This window comes from Odocoileus virginianus, chromosome 30 (assembly GCF_023699985.2).
Source record: "Odocoileus virginianus isolate 20LAN1187 ecotype Illinois chromosome 30, Ovbor_1.2, whole genome shotgun sequence".
Lineage (NCBI taxonomy): Eukaryota > Metazoa > Chordata > Mammalia > Artiodactyla > Cervidae > Odocoileus > Odocoileus virginianus.
The window spans coordinates 14,506,374-14,529,825 of NC_069703.1; the positions used below are offsets into that span (position 1 = coordinate 14,506,374).

The 23,452-nt window shown below is 42.0% G+C and overlaps 1 protein-coding gene and 1 long non-coding RNA gene across 4 annotated transcripts in view; one reads left to right on the top strand and one right to left on the bottom strand.

Moving 5' to 3' along the window:
* LOC139032175 (uncharacterized) overlaps positions 1 to 12,654 on the top strand; it is a 159,819-nt gene extending 147,165 nt beyond the window's left edge. Inside the window, exon 4 of the long non-coding RNA XR_011484690.1 lies at positions 9,917 to 12,654. This is a non-coding gene — a long non-coding RNA (uncharacterized lncRNA). The remainder of the gene's footprint in view (positions 1 to 9,916) is intronic.
* Positions 1 to 23,452, bottom strand: part of LANCL1 (LanC like glutathione S-transferase 1) — a 47,347-nt gene that overhangs the window by 5,511 nt on the left and 18,384 nt on the right. For all 3 annotated transcript variants that reach the window (XM_020891159.2, XM_020891174.2, XM_020891167.2), the window contains exons 4-7: positions 20,260 to 20,467; positions 9,498 to 9,633; positions 8,827 to 8,973; positions 5,545 to 5,727 (exon numbers count right to left, since the gene is read on the bottom strand). In XM_020891159.2, coding sequence (XP_020746818.1) covers positions 5,545 to 5,727; positions 8,827 to 8,973; positions 9,498 to 9,633; positions 20,260 to 20,467 — 674 coding nt within the window. The remainder of the gene's footprint in view (positions 1 to 5,544; positions 5,728 to 8,826; positions 8,974 to 9,497; positions 9,634 to 20,259; positions 20,468 to 23,452) is intronic.

A 23,452-nucleotide genomic window follows, 5' to 3' on the forward strand; every position in this document is an offset into this window, starting at 1 on the left:
AAGTGGACAATTCAATGGCATTAATTACATCCCCTGTGTTGTTTCAAGAAGGTGAAGGAATAGGATGGGGAGACCACGTTCTACCCTCCAAATTCATCAAAAGAGCATTTGAATGCTGAGCAACTTCCACAAAACAACTTCTGAACACTGGCGGAGGACACCAGACACCCAGAAAGGCAGCCCATTCTCTTCAAAAGGAGGTAGGACAAAATATAAAAGACAAAAAGAGAGACGAAAGAGTTAGGGACAGAGACCTGTCCTGGGGAAGGAGTCGTGAAGGAGAAGTTTCCAAACAGCAGGAAATCCTCTCACAGGCAGACGGGTCTGTGGGGAGTTTTGGAATCTCAGAAAGCAACATAACTGGGAGAAAAAAAAAACACGACAGAATACATGCCTAACTGCAACTGCGGAAAAGAACTTTCCCGTGAAAGGCTCTAACCTAACACCTAATGCACAGTCTGGCCTGCTCACAGAACAAAGGAGTGAGGGAATACCAAAGGAGAGCTAGCCCCCTGCACACGGCCCCTCCCTGCCCAGAGGCAGGCTTGAGCCAGAAGGCAAGGGGCTGCTGCAATCTCAGCCACAGAGATGGCAGCCTCCACCAAACTGTGAGCAGGCTCCCAGCTGCTAAGCAAATCTTCCTGAGATTCTGGATGGCTGACACCTGCCAGGAGGGTCGCAGCCTGAGATCAGGTCTCCAGAGGAGACACGTGGCACATCTGAGATGGTGCCCTCGTGGCACACCCAGGAAACCAAGCAGCCGGGACCGGGGAGGTGACTGAGATGCACAGCCCACCCGGGACAGTGGCTCGCCAAACACCTGGTCGTCTGAGCTGCCCACATCTGGGAAGGGCGCGAAATGCACGCCCAACCCACAGAGACTGAGCCAAAACTGTGTGTGAGTGTCTCCTGAGGAGGTGCGGGTCAGCATGGCCTGCTGCAGGGGCAGGGGCTCTGGGTGCAGCAGACCTGGGTGTGGCATAAGCCCTCCTGCAGGAGGTCGCCATTAACCCACCACAGAGCCGCCAGAACTTACACCCGACTGGGGGAAGAGACTCTTGGAGGGCACAAATAAAATCTTGTGTGCACCAGGACCCAGGAGAAAGGAGGAGTGATCCCACAAGAGACTGACCCAGACTTGCCCATGAGTGTCCAGGAGTCTCTGGCAGAGGCGTGGGTTGGCGGTGGCCTGCGGCAGGGTTGGGGGCGCTGAGTGCAGCAGTGCCTGCATGGACCTTTTGAAGGAGGTCGCCATTATCTCTGTTACCTCCACCATAGTTTGGCCTCAGGTCAAACAACAGGGAGGGAACACAGCCCAGCCCACCAACAGAAAACTGGAGTAAAGATTTACTGAACATGGCCCCATCCATCAGAACAAGACCCAGTTTCCCCCACAGTCAGTCTCTCCTATCAGGAAGCTTTCATAAGCCTCTTATCCTTATCCATCAGAGGGCAGACAGAATGAAAACCTCAATCACAGAAAACTAACCAATCTGATCATATGGACCACAGCCTTGTCTAGCTCAATGAAACTATGAGCCATGCCGTGTAGGGCCACCCAAGACTGATGGGTCATGGTGGAGAGTTCTGACAAAACATGGTCCACTGGAGAAGGGAATGGCAAACCACTTCAGTATTCTTGCCTTGAGAACCCCATGAATAGTATGAAAAAGGAAAAAGATAGGACACTGAAAGATGAACTCCCCAGGTTGGTAGATGCCTGATATGCTACTGGAGAAGAATGGAGAAATAACTCCAGAAAGAATGAAGAGATGGAGCCAAAACAAAAACAACACCCAGTTGTGGATGTGAAGGGTGATGGAAGTAAAATCTGACACTGTAAAGAGCAATACTGCATAGGAACCTTGAATGTTAGGTCTATGAATCAAGGCAAATTGGAAGTGGTCAAACAGGAGATGGCAAGAGTGAACATCGACATTTTAGGAATCAATGAACTAAAATTAACTGGAATGGGTGATTTAACTCAGATGACCATTATATCTATAATTGTGGGCAAGAATCCCTTAGAAGAAATAGAGTAGCCATCACAGTCAACAAAGAGTCCAGAATGCAGTACTTGGATGCAACCTCAAAAATGAGAGAATGATCTCTGTTTGTTTCCAAGGCAAACCATTCAATGTAAGAGTAATCCAAGTCCATGCCCTGCCAGTAATGCTGAAGAAGCTGAAGCTGAACGGTTCTATGAAGACCTATAAGACCTTCTAGAACTAACACCAAAAAAAGATGTCCTCTTCATTTTGGGGTCTGGAATGCAAAAGTTGGAAGTCAACAGCTATCTGGAGTAACAGGCAAATTTGGCTGTGGAACACAAAGCAGCAGGTCAAAGGCTAACAGAGTTTTGCTAAGGGAATGCATTGGCCACACCAAACACCCTCTTCCAACAACACAAGAGAAGACTCTACACATGGACATCACCAGATGGTCAACACTGAAATCACATTGATTATATTCTTTGCTGCCAAAGATGGAAAAGCTCTATACAGTTAGCAAAAACAAGACTGGAAGCTGACTGTGGCTCAGATCAAGAACTCCTATTTTCCAAATTCAGACTGAAATTGAAGAAAGTAGGGAAAACTACTAGATCATTCAGGTATGACCTAAATCAAATCCCTTATGATTATACAGTGGAAGTGAGAAATAAATTCAAGGGATTAGAACTGATAGACAGAGTGCCTGGTGAACTATGGACGGAGGTTCGTGACACTGTACAGGAGACAGGGATCAACAATATCCCCAAGAAAAAGAAATGCAAACAGGCAAAATGGCTGTCTGAGGAGGCCTTACAAATAGCCAGGACAAGAAGAGAAGCTAAAGGCAAGGAGAAAAGGAAAGATATACCCATTTGAATGCAGAGTTCCAAAGAATAGCAAGGAGAGATAAGAAAGCCTTCCTCAATGATCAATACAAAGAAATAGAGGAAAACAATAGAATGGAAAAGACTAGAGATCTCTTCAAGAAAATTAGAGATACCAAGGGAACATTTCATGCAAAGTTGAATACAATAAAGGACAGAAATGGTATGGACCTAACAGAAGCAGAAGATATTAAGAATACACAGAAAAACTATACAAAAAAGATCTTCATGACCCAGAAACCATGACGGTGCGATCATACACCTAGAGCCAGACATCCTGGAATGTGAAGTCAAGTGGGCCTTATGAAGCATCACTACGAACAAAGCTAGTGGAGGTGATGGAATGCCAGTTGAGCTATTTCAAATCCTGAAAGATGACATTGTGAAAGTGCTGCACTCAATATGCCAGCAAATTTGGAAAACTCAGCAGTGGCCACAGGACTGGAAAAGGTCACTTTTCATTCCAATCCCAAAGAACGGCAATGTCAAGAATGCTCAAAACTACCACACGATTGCACTCATCTCACACGCTAGCAAAGTGATGCTCAAAATTCTCCAAGTCAGGCTTCAGCAATACGTGAACCGTGAACTTCCAGATGTTCAAGCTGGTTTTAGAAAAGGCAGAGGAACCAGAGATCAAATTGCCAACATCTGCTGGATCATCAAAAAAGCAAGAGAGTTCCAGAAAAACATCTGTTTCTGTTTTATTGACTATGCCAAAGCCTTTGACTGTGTGGATCACAATAAACTGTGGAAAATTCCAAAAGAGATGGGAATACCAGACCACCTGACCTGCCAAGAGAAACTTGTATGCAGGTCAGGAAGCAACAGTTAGAACTGGACATGGAACAACAGACTGGTTCCAAACAGGAAAAGGAGTATGTCAAGGCTGTACATTGTCACCCTGCTTATTTAACTTATATGCAGAGTACATCATGAGAAAACACTGGGCTGGAGGAAGCACAAGCTGGAATCAAGATTGCCGGAAGAAATATGAATAACCTCAGATATGCAGATGACACCACCCTTATGGCAGAAAGTGAAGAAGAACTAAAGAGCCTCTTGATGAAAGTGAAAGAGGAGAGTGAAAACGTTGGCTTAAAGCTCAACATTTAGAAAACTAAGATCATGGCATCTGGTCCCATTACTTCATGGCAAATAGATGGGGAAGCAATGGTAACACTGAGAGACTTTATTTTTCTGGGCTCCAAAATCACTGCAGATGGTGATTGCAGCCATGAAATTAAAAGATGCTTGCCTCTTGGAAGAAAAGCTATGACCAACCTAGACAGCATATTAGAAAGCAGAGACATTGCTTTACCAACAAAGGTCCATCTAGTCAAAGCTATGGTTTTTCTAGTAGTCATGTATGGATGTGAGAGTTGGACTATAAGGAAAGCTGAGCCCCGACGAATTGATGCTTTTGAACTGTGGTGTTGGAGAAGACTCTTAAGAGTCCCTTGGACTGCAAGGAGATCCAACCAGTCCATCCTAAAGGAAATCAGTCCTGGGTGTTCATTGGAAAGACTGATGTTGAAGCTGAAACTCCAATACTTTGGCCACCTGATGCCAAGAGCTGACTCACTGAAAAGACCCTGATGCTGGGAAAGAATGAAGGTAGGAGGAAAAGGGGAGGACAGAGGATGAGATGGTTGGATGGCATCATTGACACGATGGACGTGAGTTTGAGTAGGCTCCAGGAGTTGGCGATGGACAAGGAAGGCTGGCGTGCTGCAATCCACGGGTTTGCAAAGAGTCGGACATGACTAACCGACTGAACTGAACTGAACTGATGTTGTATTAATACAGCCATCACTCTTATCTATTTCCCAAACCTTTTCAACATCCCAAACAGAAACTCTGTACCCATGAAGTAATCATCCTCACCCTCCGAGCCCTTGGTAACTTTTACGCTACTCTCTCACTATGAATATGCCTATTTTATACATCTCACATTAACCATCACAGCATGTAAGTGGAGCCATACTGAGTCTGCCCTTTTGTTTCTGGCGTGTTTCACTTGGCATCATGTTTTCAAGGCTCATGCATGTTGTAGTATGGATCAGAAGTTAATTCTTTTTTAGGGATAAATCATATTCTTTTGCATGTAGACCGTATTTTGTCCATTATCTGCTGATGGACACTTGGATTGTTTCCACTTTTTGGCTACTGTGAACAATGCTGCTAGGGAACACTGGTGTACATATATCTGTTTGAAACCTGATTTTCAGTGCTTTTGGGCATGTACCAAGGAGTGGAATTGCTGGAGCATATGTTTAATCCTGTGTTTAATTTTTTGATGAACTGCCAAACTGCTTTCTATAGTAGTTGTACCATTTTATATTGCCACCAGCAATGTCCAGGGAGAATCCTTTCTAGTTTTAATTGAGCTCCTAGGATATTTATCTTGTCTTTGCCACTAATACTATAGATCTTGGCTACTCTACCCATCAGTGAAGTGGTTCCTTGTTCTGTGAAATAATGTCTGCTATGGTATAAATGGATACTGTGAGAATGAATTATAATTCACATAGCTGAGTGAGTTTAGGTCCAACAACAAATGCTTTGTCTATGTATCCTTGAAGAATTATACAGAAAACTAGTTAAGGTGATAGAATTTTATATTCTGTTTGCTAACTTATTTCTAAAAACAAGAAAATTCATATTACCTTATAGGCCTGAATGAGCATGTAGATTACCCCGGGAGCACCATGGCACCAGTGGACTAGCAGATCACGACTGTCGTCCACACAAGGAGGGTAGTTGCCTGAAGGGAATTTCAATTGGCAGACATAGTCTACACTGGGCTTGACCAAATTATGTAGCTTCGCATGGCTGACTTGAAGGCTGGGCTAAAAACAAGAATGGGAATTATTAGTTTTGCTGAAACAAACAGTCCTTCTTAACGCTCAAAGTGAAAGAGTTAGTCATTCAGTCCTGTCAGACACTTGCTCAGGGATGGGTTTAAAAAGAGAGGAAAAAATGACCAAAATGAATTGGAAGTCATTAAATCGTTTTGGGTTCCTGCCAATTTTTTCACCTACTGGCACAGACCAAAATTAGGCTGTCAGTTTACATCTGTAACCTTATATACATATTATTTTCAATATTTATTTTTATCTAGATACATATAAAAATTTCCAAAGCCAATGCTTAAGAATGTGAGCTAACAGAAGCTTCCTAAGGTCTTAGTACCTTAGCACACTTTTAAGGACCACAAAGAGATGCATTAGACAAATCAGGTACAACTTTCATCTAAAGCAGTAGAGGTGGTAGTTTAGTCGCTAGATCGTGTTTGACTCTTTGAGACCCCATGGACTGTAGCCCATCAGGCCCCTCTGTCCATGGGATTTCCCAGGCAAGAATACTGGAGTGGGTTGTCATTTCTTCCTCCAGGGGATCTTCCCGACGCAGGTATCGAACCTGAGTCTCCTGCATTACGGGCGAATTCTTCACTGACTGAGCCACCAGTGAAGCCCATTTAGAGTACTGGTGGGTGATATTTCCAACAGAAGAAGATGCTAACAAGTTGGGAGACCTAGGATCTAAATCCCTAATTGGTGTGACTCTAGATTAAGTCTTTCTGCAAAAGATTTAGAACTGATACTTATGAAGGCTTATTTAGATACAATAATGAACAGAATTACAGGATTTGGTGCCATATGAGCCTCTACTTTTGATAGAATTTTTAGTTTTGGTCCTGGTCCTAATTCAGTGTACTGCATACTTCTTTTAAACAACAAATTCGGTGTTGTCTTTGCCAGGCAGGGGCTGGGCATTTGGGGTGGGAGGGAGACAGTATTGTGAAGTCAGGCAGGAGGCAGTTCTGGCAGGGAATGAGATGATACAGACCATAAGGCTTTCATGGACACTGAACATGCATGAAGTTCTGTAGACACACTCAGATTCCACTTGATGCACAGAATATTGTTCAAGCTCAGTTTAAAATGCGAGAGCTGAATGACTGGATTCTCCTCAAACTTTCAGAAGTTCTCAAAATGGCCTAAAAAGTACATTTTATGTTGATACTTATGCACCTATCAGGATGGACTCTGAGGATTAAAAATTAAATCATTTCAAATAGATAATAATGTGCAAATGGAAAATGCAATACTTGGGTTTCCAGATTTCTTATTATAACCAAACACACGGAAGCAGAGGGTAAGACACCTCCTGGTGATCTGCTTCGAAGAAAGGCCATGAGGCCATCCAGTCACTGACACGTATGACTAACTCACCCTGGCATCAAGGTTGTTCTTCTTTCCTGAAAACTTTCAAGAATCTGTTATTTACTTCTGGAAATAGTCAGTCAGTGAGGGAAGTGTGCCAGAAAAATAAAAGAATTTAAGCTTAAAGTGTCAAAACCCCTAATTATAAAACTCTTGACTTGAGAAGTGCAGAATAAACGTCACCATTGGTGTCTTACTGCCAGTAACACTCCAAGTATGGTTATGCATTCAAAAGCAATAATAAGGTTTTATTTTTCCGGCTCTGCTGTTCTTGTTTAGTTACAGGGAAATGATACGTGTGAGGTTGATTTGGCATTATTACAGCTGCTCAACCAGCTATGGGCATTTATATCCAAGCTCTCTTGTTGAACGTATTAATGAAACATTTTCTGTTATGCTACACTGTAGTTTGGGAAATTGAGGGGGGGCACCTTTACCATCATTAAAAACCAGTATTTTGCCATGAATTCTTATTCTTAAGCACAAGTGCCAATTTCTCCTTCAGCAGAGTTAGACAAGCCCCTGGAAATGATGCTCTCATGAGGAGCCCTCTTCTGACCCCCCCCTTCCAGGTTATGCTTGCTGTAATACTCTATTTGCCCTCGGTCTATCTGGCTTTGGCTGATGTCCCCAACAGTATTAGTACCAAAGAACTGTTGAACATGGCATGTGCTGTGCTTAGTCGCTCAGTCATGTCCAACTCTTTGCAACCCCTTGGACTAGAGCCTGCCAGGCTCCTCTGTCCATGGGGATTCTCCAGGCAGGAATACTGGAATGGGCTGCCATGCCCTCCTCCAGGGGATCTTCCCAAACCAGAGATCCAACCCAAGTCTTCCACATTGCAGGCAGATTCTTTACCATCTAAGCCACCAGGGAAGCCCAATACTGGAGTGGGTAGCCTATCCCTTCTCCAGGGGATCTTCCCAGTCCAGGAATCAAACCGGGGTCTCCCACATTGCAGGCAGATTCTTTACCAGTTGAGCTATCACGGAAACCCTGGAACATGGCATATTCAGCTATTTTTCAGGTAAATTACACAAAATCCATTGAAAAGGCTCCTTAGTTTTGCTCTCTAACTGCGCTTTAGGCAGCAGATCCTTCCTTGTTTTCTACTGATTTTGTTCTTACTCCTGGAACTTCTTTCAATGGGTTGTGCCTTATAATGAGGATCAGAATTAATTCAAGGCATTTGCTCAAACAGCAGAGCAGAGCAGAGGGCACTTCATAAAGAAGAATAGGTCAAAACACTTACTGTGCACAAGTGGCATGAAGTGGGCAAGTGCAGTCACCTACAAATCAAACAGCATCTCAAAGTGCAGTGCCTGTTAGGTTCATACACTTCAAATACACTTTGGCAAGCACTGTTGGCGTTTAGTCATTGCCCTGTGTCTAATTCTTTGCAACCCCATGGACTGTAGCCTGCCAGGCTCCTTTGTCCATGGGATTTCCCAGGCAAGCAACCGTGGGTTGTGATTTCCTTCTCCAGGGGATCCTCCTGACCCAGGGATCAGACCTGTATCTCCTGCACTGGCAGGCAGGTTCTTTAACATTGAGGCATCCGGGAAGCCCTTGGCAGGCACTACTCTTGTTTATCTAGGCCAGGTGATTACCAGGAGAGTGAGGCAGCTGTTGACCATGAAAAACTGAGCCGGAGCACTTGTTTTCTCACCCTAGACAGTACAGTAGGAACCACATTCTAGTTCCATCATCACCACCTCTTACCTGCATCAGGTAGTAATAAATTCCTGCCAGGCCATGAGCAGCCCCCACATAATATTCTTGGTACCATTCATACATCAGTGGAGTCTTTCCTGTGAACCTTCTCTTCCTAGCTAGGTCTTCTCCAGAAGTTAAGACTGTTTCACAAATCTACAGAGAGAAACCCAACCAGAATAAGGAAAGCATTAGAATGGAGACAAGGGATTTTTGCTAACAGGTACTGGGGAACACGGCAAGTTAGACATCATCTTGTGGCCATGAATGGGCCCAGTTTGACTCTGTACTCAGAGAAGCACATGGGATTACTCTGTCTCAAAGACGGAGAGTCTGGAAGATTTTGAACTCTTTTTTACTACAGCTCATAAGAATTCACGTGTCAAAGGAAAGCAAAACTCCCTCAGGTACAGAGGTCAGCTCTGGCCCCATCTTCCTCTGAATGGCCCCTGAAGTCTCAGATGGGGCAGCTGGACTCCTTACTGATTCACCCCCTTCAGTCTCCCACAGCACCCCGTGTGAGGCTGGCGCTGCTGGGATCATGCCTGACCTTCAGAGGTCAAGGTGCATCTTCCCCGGCCAGCTTCCTGGGATGTGCTGACGAGGGAAACAAAACCAACAGTTTAGGCAGACAGGAAGTGGGATCCTAAAAAGACGCCGGAAACACAAAAACGTTGTACCTGCTGAATATGGCTCTGAGGAATCTTTTCCTCTCCAAAGTTCTTATTCACAAACAGAAGAGCACTGATGTAGCCCATTCTTCCATAGAGCATTTCACTTGGAGCATGGGGATCAATCTTGTTTAAGTGAATCAGTCTGGGAATAAAAATATATGCCTAAGATAATGTGAAAGGGATTGGGTCGAGATAGTTACTCAAAGATGGTACAATTAAAACATACACACACAAATATATATAGAGAGAGTTATACATATACACATATGTGGGGCTATTTATATTAAATATATCAAATATAATATTTAAATATATTTACATATAACTTATATTAGTATACTCTAAATATTAAGTAGGCTGGGCCAGACCATAAATGGGTAATCAGGGGTCAGTGATTAACCATCAACTACATTTCTTTTCTTCAGTTCACAAGGGAATGGACAAAGAAGAAATTTAAAGAATGCAGGAACACAGGATTCTGGCTGGGACCACCTACAGTTTCCCCGAGCCCCTCATGGCAGTACACCTGGAGGCCAGCAGTTGGCGTTCGTTCGAGAAGCCAAGAACTACTGGCTATTGTAACATTCAGTCTGAGGAACTGTTTCCATAACATGAAATGCCTGCGGCAGCCCAGTTATCACCTTTCCTGGTTTACCTCTGAAGCGTGTCATCTGGCCTGGCTGAAGTGTTTGTTCAGCAGCCTGATCCACCACCGTCAGTTACATATACAAACAGCACAAAGGGATCAGTCAGGCTCCCTGCTTCCTCGGTCACCCGGCCTCTAGTCCTTCCTTTCAGAAACAGCCCTGGTTACCAATTTCTTGTGTATTCCGAGAATTATTTTATGCACACGTAAGAATACATAAACTTATTTATAAACATGTTTCCCCAAATGTTTTGTGACTCAGCTACTTAACAATTCATCTTGACAATCATTCCTGATCAGCACACACAGAGTAATCTCTGTCTTTATCACAGGTGCATAGTATTCCACCGAATGATTATAATTTATTTGTTCCCTATTGATAGACTCAGTTCAGCTTCCCTCCCTCAAAAATTATTTTTGGTTCTGGTCGCAGGTGAGATGGAGTAAGCATAAGCCATCCTGCCTCTCACAGCACATGTAGATCCAGAACCTACAGAGAACGTGTGAAGCTATTTGAAAACCCTGAAAAGTAAACAGTAGCCAGCAGAATGGGGATGACCAGAATTTGAAGTACTACTGCCAAACCAGTGGTGAGTTTACCACATTTTCCCCTCTGGTATTTCCCTGGCCTGAACTCAGGGCTGCCTGAAGCCTGGAAGTGGGCATCAGTGGGCTGGAAGAGTCCTGGAAGAAGCCCTTCAGTTCTGTCTCAGAAAAGAAGAGGAAAGGGAACTCTTAATAGCAGAGAGTGGTAAAACACTTCATTTCTCTCTTCACTCCCCAGGCCACCAGGAATCACATGCTGGCAGAAGTGAAGGCAACGGGAGCCCACAGGGGCCAGAACTCTGAGAGAGGGACCTGCCCACGCATACTGGAGAGGCTGGAGCCCCAGGAGTGTTGAGGGGGCGGGAGGCCCTTTGCCTCACTTCTCTTCCCAGCCTCCCCATCACTTGACCCCCCAGATGCAGGCCCAATCATGGGAAGTGTGTGGCTGAGTAGGGTAACCGAAGCCTCACTTCTTTCCGGAGAATCAAAAGAGGAAGCCCCAGAGAACCAGAAAGTAGGTGGAGTTCACAGAGGGATACGAGCTCAGAGAAGCAACTATACTTGTAGTCTGAACTCTGAGAATGAACTTTTTTTGTCTTTTTCTCTTTTGGTGGGGGGCAGGAAATATGATAGCTAGAAAACTGTCGTTGCTATTTTACATTTTTCATCACATGAAATTTTGAAAGCACATTTCAATGATCCTTAAATTATCCTACAAATTCAATGTGAGACCATTTTAATTATTAAAATGATTTAGGCTTTGATGAAGCTTGACAAAATGACTTTAGTATACTAAAAAAGCATGAGGGAGAGAGTCAGGGGACTTCTGGAAAAGAGGAGTAATGAGAGGACATTAGTCTTACCAAAAAAAAAAAAATCTTGTCATCAGGTAGCTTATGATACGAAACATGCTATTTAATCTCTATACTTTAAATTTCTCATTTATAAGATGAATGATGCCTTCCAATTTAAACATTTATTTTTAAAGTAGTGAAGTATAAATAATGCCTGCATATTATCTAACTTTAGTCTACATACTAAAAACGTTTAATAAGCATTTGAAGTAACAAAAAAATCATACCCCTGGAGTGATTGGTTATATCTGAAGTATTCTATAAAGGAAGCTGAGTGCCAAAAAATTTGATGCATTTGAACTGTGGTGTGGGAGAAGACTTGAGAGTCCCTTGGACTGCAAGGAGAATAAACCAGTCCATCCTAAAGGAAATCAGTCCTGAATATTCATTGGAAGGACAGATGCTGAAGCTGAAGCTCCAATATTTTGGACACCTGATGCGAAGAGCTGACTCACTGGAAAAGACCCTGATGCTGGGAAAGACTGAAGGCAGGAGGAGAAGGGGATGACAGAGGATGAGATGGTTGGATGGCATCACTGACTCGATGGATATGAGTTTGAGTGAGCTCTGGGAGTTGGTGATGGACAGCGAAGCCTGGAGTGCCGCAGTCCATGGGCTCACAAAGAGTCAGACATGAGTGAGTGAGTGAACTGAACTGAAGTATTCTAGTAAAGAATCAACTTTCAGAGATACCTGGCACTTCAAATAACTTTATCAAAATTTACACTAGAGGATTTGATAACATGGGGAGTAAAGAATGTTAGGAAATATTGGTGGAGTGGTGGAGATGGGTGGGATGTTTGGGAAATGGTACAGGCTCTAGCCACCATTTGATGAGTAAGATCCAAGAAGAATCAGGGAGGATGTGGCTTTATCTGAGCCACAAGAACAGGGTAGAGGATGTGTGTCTTCTTCCTAATAAATGTGAGAGTCTGCTTAACTGCTTGTGCCTTCACTTACTCAGTGGTAAAATGAAGGTTACAGCTGAGAGGGTGCACAGCCCCCTACCTCTAATTTCTGGAGACTACCAACATCAACAAACAACAAAAACAAACAGGAAAACAAGAACCTAACAACCGCTACCACCATCAATAGATAGTCCTAGCTCTGAAGGGAAGGTACTTGTGAAAAAGAAAACAACCCTCCTCTGTGGATCCCTCCCCAAGCACTTCCACAAGCCTGTGGTGGGAGGGGAACTCTTAGGATTAAAAATGAAGAAGACACACTTCAATAAGCAGAATGAATTGATTTTTTGTTGTTGTTTACAGCAACTTTACTCATAATTACCAAAACTCAGAATCAACCAAGTTGTCCATCAGTAGGTGATGTGGATAAGCAAATTGTAGCACGTCCAGAGGAATGAGATGATTTTAGTGAGTAAAAAGGGCTGAAACAATAACTGAGAAAAAGTTAGGAAAGCATCCTTAAGGGAACCTACTCCCCAATAGGAAAGAGAGATTTCAAAGAGCTTGGCTGGTTGCAGTTACTGACAAAGTTAAATGTTTCCATATTTATACCTGAACAAATGGAGTCACCTCAATCAAACTGGTTAAACATGCAAATGCTGGCTTATGCATTTCTTTTCTATTACAAACACAGGCATTAAACCCTCAGTGAAACAGTGGTTATTAGTAGTAGGGACACAGTGGTCAGAGGTTGCTTTCAATTTTCTTGTAATACCTTGCTTGATTTTTTCCCCCTCCAATGCCAAGAGGGTTATCTGTTATCTGGTCTATAACCACAGGGTGGTTTTTTCCTACTTTAATACCCTCCCTCATCCCCACAAATCTCTAACAATTTTCAAAAATTTAAAAACATTTATTAAGAAAAATTCTATTTTTTTCCTCACACCAGAACTGGAAACTCAGTAATGTTGAGAATTTAATAAAATCTGTTAACTAGATACAAACTAAACTGTTGTAGTAAACAGAATAAACATCCTAGAGTTTTCATAAGAATTTATTATAAAGTATTAATGTAAATGCATCAAACTCTATAGAATTTAGCGATAGAAAATCACTTCTCATTTTTGTAAAGGGTATTATTGAAAGACCTATTCAAAGAACGAAATGATTAGCAGTTTTTTAAATAAACACTGCTCTATGGAAGTTACTAAAAACAATTACTACCTGTTGCATTAACTCCAACGATGTTCTTATCTCAATAAAATGTGTTTGAACCAGTGAATTAGAAAACACCGTTCTTTCATTTGCCGTTGTCATGACCTGCATCACCACTAGTACGCGCTGCGTCTCTCAGTCGTGGCCGACTCTTTGTGACCCCGTGGACTGTGGCTCATTGGGCCCCTCTGTCCATGGGACTCTCCAGGCAAGAATACTGGAGTGGCTTGCCATGCCCTTCTCCAGGGGACCTTCGAAACCCAGGGATCCAAGCCAGGTCTCCCACTTTGCCAGCAGATTCTTTACCGTTTGAGCCACCAGGAAAGCCCAGTGGCTTCCACAAGGAACCAGTAGGTGGCGATATATCATCAGCATACCAATTATTTTGCAACCAAACATTTGGTTGTTCAAAGTAGATGGCAAGTACTTATTTTCAAATACTTGAAAAGAAAGTATTGGTCAGTGCATCTCATTATAATGAGTACTTAAGAAGGAAGTACCTTATTTTTTTATGGATTTGAATTCAATTCATTAAAACTCATTAGTTGCATGTATCTAACAGTGTTCTAGAGCACTATTTACAATAGCCAAGACATAGAAGCCACCTCAGAGTCCGGGCATAGATGAATGGATAAAGAAGATGTAGGACATATATACAATGGAATATTACTCAGCCATGAAAAGAATGAAATAATGCCATCTGCAGCAACATGGGCGTACCTAGAGACTACCACACTAAATGAAGTAAGCCAGGCAGAGAAAGACAAATATATGATAGACCTTATATGTGCAGTCTAAAAAAATGACATAAATGAATTTATTTACAAAACAGGAAGAGTCTCACAAACACAGTTAACAAACATATGGTTACTAAAGGGGAAAGGGTCAGGGAGGAATTAATTAGGAGTATGGGGTTAAAATATAAACACTACAATAGATAAAATAGACAATCAACAAGGATATGCTATGAGCACAGGGAACTCATATATATATATTAACATATAATTGTTTAACCACTAAATCATGTCTGACTCTTTTGTAACCCCAGACTGTAGCCCACCAGGTTCCTCTGTCCATGGGATTTCCCAGGTAAGAGTACTGGAGTGAGCTGCCATTTCCTTCTCAAGGGGATCTTTCTGATCCAGAGACTAAACCTGTGTCTCCTGCTTGGCAGGATTCTTTACCACTGAGCCACCTGGGAAGCCCATATGTGTATAAAATCAAGTATACTTCAATCAGCGTTTTCCTAGTGGCTCAGACCATAAGGATCCGCCTGCAAATGCTGGAGACCCAGGACTGATGAGTCAGGAAGATCCTCTGGAGAAGGGAATGGCTACCCACTCCAATATCCTTGCCAGGAAAATTCCACGGACAGAGGAGACTGGTGTGCCTGCAGTCCATGGGGTCGCAAAGAGTCGGATATAATTGAGCGACTAACACATGCTATATTTCAATAGAAATTAAAAACAAAGTCAGAAAGAGAAAGACTAAAACAATTACTAAAACTAGGACTTTTAACGTCATGCTTTAGAATGCTATATTATTAAGACAAAATGAAAAAATGACAGCATTTATCAATCATGATGGTTATTTTATGTGTTTTCAGAAACTCTCAAACCCAGAAGCACATCATTGCAGCTCCACTTATTTGTTTTGCTATGTGGGTATTAATAGCAACCGATCTTTAGAAGAGACAAGTCATTGACATGTCACTGAGGCAAGAATAAAGACATAAAAACAGGATAATTCTGTTCCACTCCTAGCAGTATTTCCCCAGGGTGTTACCGGAAAGAGTTTTTGCCTTTTATCATCAAAAGGTTTGTAACTTTTAAAAAAGAAGTCCTTTTCTTATTCATTGCTACAAAAGAGAAAGGGTATACATTTTCTGACCAGAAAGCCAAAGTTCTTTGTCACTCTAAGCACTAGCCTGAAAGCATGTTGTGTGTGAGGGTAAGTCACTTAACTGGGCACAAAATAGGCAGTGCTCTTTATTCATGTAGTAGCACCAACTATCTCTGTGTAGAAGGAAGGGAGAAAACAGTATAAATCAAGCAGTGGGAAGAATTAGCACTATTTGTTATCTTTCTCTCCACTTGTCTCAGCCAACTGCCGGACAATTTTGAACAAGAACACACACATGTACACACATTTCTTTTGGGCAGTCACAGACCCCGCCAAGAAAAGTATAAATGTTCTCTTCATACTGAATATAATTTAGGAGTTTTCTATACACCTCTGGAAGCCCTAAGTTTCTCAAGATTCCAAAGCTAAGAAGCCCTACCTTTATTAAATAACTGATGTCATCAAGTAATTTTGGATTTCCTGAAGTTAAATTGAAAAGACTTTGAAATTTTTCACTTAAAAGGGAGGAGATGTGAAAGTAATTTATAAATAATTCTGTTTCTTTTTGGTCTGCCATGAACTTCAGGAATCTAAAAAACCAAACCTGAGGCCAAAAAGAGGTATTTTTCCATCATACACCTGCATTCTATATTTTTAACCTTAAGTCTATAAATAAAATATTGCTGACATGTTGTAAAACAAAAAATGATATAACACTTTTAATACCAAGGTATCAAGAAAAAACAAATTTTATTCTAAGTGTTTTATAATAAGCCAATATTAATAAATGGTATTATTCCCTAAAGAGTGTTACTTAGAACAACAGACCCTAAAAAGTCCTGAGGTTGCCTAAGAGACAAGTGTGGCAAATTCTGCTCCCTAGAGTCACCTAAGTTTCCCCTGTGTTTAAAAGTTACTGAAGACTCTGAGAAGCCAGTAAAAGCATGCTGTAACTTTAATTAGTATTTCCGCACTGCATCTGAATACACAAATCTTGTTTTCACTTAATACCTAATAACATTCGTCATTTATGAAACTATTACGATTTGGCTGTACATATTTTGAGAGAGGATGACATTATATGTAGAATATCAGTTCAGTTGCTCAGTCGTATCCGACTCCTTGCAACCCCATGGACGGCAGCACACAAGGCCCCCGTGTCCATCACTAACTCCCAGAGTCTACTCAAACTCATGTCCATTGAGTCGGTGATGCCATCCAACCATTTCATCCTCTGCCGTACCCTTCTCCTCCCGCCTTCAATCTTTCCCAGCATCAGGGTCTTTTCAAATGAGTCAGTTCTTCACATCAGGTGGCCAAAGTATTGAAGTTTCAACTTCAGCATTACTCCTTCCAATGAGTATTTAGGACTGATTTCCTTTAGGATGGACTGGTTGGATCTCCTTGCAGTCCAAGGGACTCTCAAGAGTCTTCTCCAAACACCACAGTTCAAAAGCATCAATTCTTTGGCGTTCAGCTTTCTTTACAGTCCAAATCTCACATTCAACATGACTACTGGAAAAACCATAGCTTTGACTAGACGGACCTTCGTTGGCAAAGTAATATCTCTGCTCTTTAATATGCTATCTAGGTTGGTCATAACTTTTCTTCCAAGGAGCAAGTGTCTTTTAATTTCATGGCTGCAGTCACTGTCTACAGTGATTTTGTATCCCCCCCAAAATAAAGTCTGTCACTGTTTCCATTGTTTCCCCATCTATTTGCCATGAAGTAATGGGACCAGATGCCATGATGGTAGTTTTCTGAATGTTGAGTTTTAAGCCAACTTTTTTCACTCTCCTCTTTCACTTTCATCAAGAGGCTCTTTAGTTCTTCTTCGCTTTCTGCCATAAGGGTGGTGTCATCTGCATATCTGAGGTTATTGATATTTCTCCTGGCAACCTGAGTCCAGCTTGTGCTTCATCCAGCCCAGTGTTTCTCATGATGTACTCTGCATGTAAGTTAAATAAGCAGGGTGTCAATATACAGCCTTGACGTATTCCTTTCCTGATCTGGAACCAGTCTATTGTTCCATGTCCAGTTTTAACTGTTGCTTCCTGACTTCCATACAGATTTCTGAGAAGGCAGGTCAGGTGGTCTGGTATTCCCATCTTTCAGAATTTTCCAGTTTGTTGTGATCCACACAGTCAAAGGCTTTGGCATAGTCAATAAAGCAGAAGTAGATGTTTTTCTGCAACTCCCTCGCTTTTTCGATGATCCAACGGACAATGGCAAATTAGATCTCTGGTTCCTCTGCCTTTTCTAAATCCAGCTTGAACATCTGAAAGTTCACGGTTCATGCATTGCTGAAGCCTGGGTTGGAGAATTTTGAGCATTACTTTGCTAGTGTGTGAGATGAGTACAATTGTGTGGTAGTTTGGGTATTCTTAGGCATTGCCTTTCTTTGGGATTGGAATGAAAACTGACATTTTCCAGTCCTGTGGCCACTGCTGAGTTTTCAAGGCTACTACAATTTATTTTTATGAAACTTAAAGAGTGATTCATTGAATGAGACTTTCTTGCGAACCTCTAAAGCATGGGGATCCTCAGCAAATAAAACCAGAAATATTAATGCTATTCTAACAGTAATTTATAAGAATGAAGAGTGAGAATCAAAAACCATGGTCAGTTCGGAGATGATCACTTACTAAAATCATGGATCCACTTGAAAAACGGGCTAAACCTTTACCAAAGAAGATATTCAAATGGTGCACTGGGATGACCCTGAGGAACGGGATGGGGAGGGACGTGGCAGGGAGCTTCAGGATGGGGGACACATGTACTCCCATGGCTGATTCATGTCAGTGTTTGGCAAAAACCACTACAATACTGTAAAGTAATTAGCCTCCAATTAAAAAAAAATGGCAAATAAGTATATGAAATGATGCCCCTCAACATATGTCATCACAGAAATGCAAATTAAGACAATGAGATACCAGTACACATCTATTAAAATGGCCAAAATCTGGAACACTGACAACACCCAATGCAGACAAAGATGGGAGCAATAAGAACTCTTATTCATTGCTGGTGGGAATGCAAAATGGGAAGACAGTTACTCTGGAAGACAGTTTAAGTTTTTTCCAAAATGAAACATAGTCTTATCACACAATCCAGAAATTATGATCCTCGGTATTTTACTGAAAAGAGCTGGAAACATGTCCACACAAAAACCTGAATACGAATGTTTTTCACAGCTTTGTTTATAGTTGGCAAAACTTGAAAGAAACCAAAGTGTTCTTCAATAGGTGAATGAATACATAAACTCTGGTACCTTTAGACAGTGGAATATTATTCAGTGCTATAAATAAGAGCTATCAAGCCATGAACAGACATGGAGAAATCTAAATGCATACTACCAATGAAAGGAGCCAATATGAAAATGCTATATACTATACGATTCCAACCCTATGACATTCTGGAAAAGGCAAAATGATGAAGATGGTAAAAAGAACAATAGGAAGAAGGGAGGAGAGATTAATAAGCACAGCACAGAGGATTTTAAGAGCAGTGAAACTACTCTGTATGATACTGTAATGATGTATACCTGCCATTATACACTTATCCAATCCCATAAAATGTACAAAGCCAAGAGTGAACCATAGACTTTGGGTGATATGACGTGTCAACACAAGTTCATCACCTGTGGCTAGCATACTCTGTGGAGGATGTTGATAATGGCGGGGGTGGGGGAGCGGTGGCGCTATGCACGTACAGACCAGGGGACGTATGGGAAGTTTCTGTACCTTCCTCTCAGTTTTGTTGTGAACTGAAAACTGCTCTGAAAAGTCAGGTCTGTTAAATAACAAAACAAAAACCTCTGCTGGAATAGAAAACTCTCTCTGTGTAAGAATATTTAGGGAGAGCCTTGGGATTCCCTGGTAGCTCAGCTGGTAAAGAATCCGCCTGCAATGCAGGAGACCCTGGTTCAGTTCCTGGGTCAGGAAGACTCCTGGAGAAGAGATAGGCTATGCAGTCCAGTATTCCTGGGCTTCTCTGGTGGCGCAGCAGGTAAAGAATCCACCTGCAATGCGGGAGACCTGGGTTCGATCCCTGGGTGGGAAGATCCCCTGGAGAAGGGAGAGGCTACCCACTCCAGTATTCTGGCCTGGAGAATTCCATGGACTACAGTCCCTGGGGTCTCAAAGAGTCAGACATGACTGAGTGACTTTCACTTTAACAGTCCGGCACGCAGAGTTGCATGGCAGACAGATTTCTTAGTCGAATTCTGAAAGTGTTCAATAAACTTTACTAAAGCAAAGACTGTAGTTTGTTAGTATAAAAGTTTCACAATTCTTCATTATTCACAAGCTTCTCGGGGCTGCCCTGATTTATATTAAAATGAAACTGGATCTGCAAGTCATCATTTCTGTAAGAGCCGTTTTGGCTCTGTGATTCCTTGGGAGGCCCCTTCCGGCCCACTACAGCACATGCACCACGTTTCTTCGAATTATTGACCCTGGACAGCACCCTGGACTAGTAATCACACGACGAGGCTTTTTATCCCAGTTACGTTAAGGAACTGAGGTCCGATCTGGAACATGTCAGTGTCATTACACCTTGCAATAAAGAAGGGTTACAATGGCTGTTTAACTATGGGTTACTATGGCTGTATAACTCAGGAATAATGTGAGACTTGATCAAACGACAGCAGTAAGATTTACTGCTGAGAGAAGAGTAAATTCACTAAAACGTTCTTCTGCTAACACACACAGAGTTAAGGCAAAATGTCTAGGACAGTAATTTTCAAAAAGAAACAGTACCGGGTGATGCACTCTTCCGCCTGCTTCTCATTGTTCATCTTGTGATGCACCACAGCCGCCGCCGCCAGGGGGCCCCCGTCCCCGCAGAGGAAGGTTATGGAATGCTTGCTCAAAGAGTTCAGACTTTGCTTTACGTAGCCATGTGCCATCTGCAGGTAGGCGGGGTCCCCGAACACATCGTAGAGATGCAAGTACAGCACAGCAATACCTGAAAAGCAAAAAGAAAATTATGTACAGATAAGGAAAGAGCAGTTGACTGCATTGTTCTGGGGTACTGTCTACTCAGCAGTCTTCGTTTTTGATAAGCTAACAGCAAATATGTAAATTATCTGAAAATTCAGATGACCTTATACTAAGTAGCTCTAAGGAAAATACTCACGTTTTCTCAGTTTCCTCATCAACTCAAAATTAAAATAGGAACTCTAAGAACTCTAAACCCAGGTTTACTATGAATCCTTGTTACGCTCCAGCTATTGTGTTCTTCCTTCCTTCTGAGAGTCCTCCTATTTTATTTATTTTTGGCTGTCATGGGTCTGCACTGCCGCATGGGCTGTTCTCTAGCTGCGGCGAGCGCGGCTTCTCGGGCCGCGGAGCAGGGATTCTGGGGCACGTGAGGTTCAGTGGTCGCAGCACGGGGCTCGCAGCTGTGGCTCCGGACCCTGGAGCACAGGCTCAAGCGTCGTGGCGCAGAGGCTTACTTGCCCCACGGCATGTGGGATCGCCCCGGATCAGGGTTGAAACCTGATCCTGCATTGGCAGGTGGATTCTTTAACACCGAGTCAGCAGGGAAGCCGCTGATGTATTGTTTTTGATAGCAAAAATTATACGTCACCAATTTTTGGTATAATAAATCATCACCTATCTATTTTACAAATAACAATTTCCTTAATAATAAACAAGAAATGTTTGTTCTTATGAGCTGAAAAAATTCAAAGACTGGGGAATGAAAAACTCAATTTTTCTTTGTATAGAAGATCATGTTTTGCATGAGAAGGGAGGTAGAGTAATAACCAAATCCTCCATCCCAGGACCGTTCCAGGCAGGGATTATATGAAAACTATTAAGTTATTTGAGATCTAAGAAAATAAATTCAGTTTCTCAATTTTTTTTTTAACCCCGTTGAAGACCCAGCCACTTTAGGAACTATACTAGAAAAGCTGCCAATAACTTCTGCTTTGGGCTTTGATTTGCTTCTTATCCTGCTCTTGAACGCTGCTACATGTAATTGAGGCCTTGTGTGCATGTCCGCATTCCAAATGCCTGTCACAGTAGATAGAGCCTTTTCTCAGAAGCCAACTGGTCTCAGGGCAGATTCAGAGTGGTGGGGTAGAGAGCTTGCCTGCCTGCAGCATTTCCAGAAACTCATTTCTTCCCTTAAAGTACATTTTCCATCTCATTTACCATTTTTAGAAGATACAGAGCCTCTGTTTAAATCTAAATTAATAGAGCCAATCTCTTCATGGATTTCGGAGCTGTAAAAATGCAGTTTGCAAAATTACTTTTCACTGTACTGAGGACAATTTTAAATTTAGATAGCTTTCTCATTTTGCATGGGTAACCTCCAAAGCTTTGTGCTACAGACAATTCAATTTCGCATGTATATTAAGGCCAGATTTTTATTTCCTGCCAAAGTTAATAACCTTGTCTGCTCTTTCAAAGTGGCCTGGTGTTAGTAATTCCAAAAGCTGCTGATCAGACGTACCAATACTTAAGGTTTATAGACATGAGTGTACAAAGCCATGCATGTGGGTTAGAAAAAAAAAAATTCTCCTTTTCACAAATGATCAACGTCAAGAGCTTCTTCTAGAATTAGGTTCTTAATAGGCTTCATCTCCATCCATACCAGGCGTCTGCAGACAATCTGTTTAAACTGTTACTCTTTGATTTTGCCCTCCTGTTCCCATTACTGCCTGAACTCCCCTAATTAAGTTATGTAGGCACCAAAGCCAGATAATGACATGACTGAGGTCTGAGAAAATAAAAAGTGATTAAATACAAGCCCGATGATTGTTTTCCTTTTCAGACCTTTGTCTCTCATTATCAACAATTCCTCTTGGACTAAACATTTAACAAACAAAACTCATTAAAGGTGTGTGCAATTTTAAAGTATGATGCATTTCTCGTGAAAAAATGTAATCATTTACAAGTCTCATGATACTTCACTTAGATGGAAATTTTTTTTATTTCTTTTTGATCAGCAGAAAATTAGCTTTCCACAGCTTCAGGTTCTATTTCTGTGTTTTCATTCTGGGCCTCTGTGTCCACATATTTTGATTAAGCAATCTTCTGCAGGTTTGTAGTTTATACTACCTACCTTCTTCCCTGCTATGAGACACTCAAGGAAGAGAAGGGTTTCGAGTGAGGAGCGCTACTGCCAATTAGAAAAATCTACCTGGGCAAGCTTATTATAAATCAGTCTGTGTGTGTGTGGCAGTCGTCAGTCATGTCAGACTCTTTGAGACCCCATGGAATGTAGCTGTCCATGGGGATTCTCTAGGAAAGAATACTGGAGTGGGCTGCTATTTCCTTCTTCAGGGGATCTTCCCTGACCCAGGGATTGAACCCAGGTCTCCTGCATTGCAGGCAGATTCTTTACCATCTGAGTTACCGGGAAGCATAAACCAGTCTAGGTCAGGAAAATAAAGCAAGATGCATTAAGTCAAAGACATTTAATGTTCCATCAATATTTTATACCCCAGGGAGCCTAATAAAAGAAAAAATGAGGGAACTGTCTGTGACCAAACATCTTGAACTTGATTCTTATGACCTTCTAACCTTTGACAATAGTCATGTATACAACATCACCTTTGCATAATACTGAAGGCTGACTGACACCTGGCAAGGTGGGAAATAAAAGATACAACCTCAAGGGCTCTCAGGGTAAACTCATCCAGTCCTTACATTTCCTCACAACCCTGGCCTCAATCCAGGCTTTTAAACTCTCTTTTCAAATGGAATTTTTAAATCAAAATAAATGTGTTCTTCATGGAAAAAGTCAAACAGTACTGCAACGCTTAATATACATTTGCAGTCTCTTGCCCTACTTCTATTCCTGCCTCCCAGAAGCAACCACTTTCAATAATTTCAGTTATTTCCCGTTGTATCTGCCTCATATTTCCAATAATATGCTATGTGCTTTCTCTCGATTTTTCTTCATCAAATACTTCTGATTCACATTTCACTCCAGAAAATA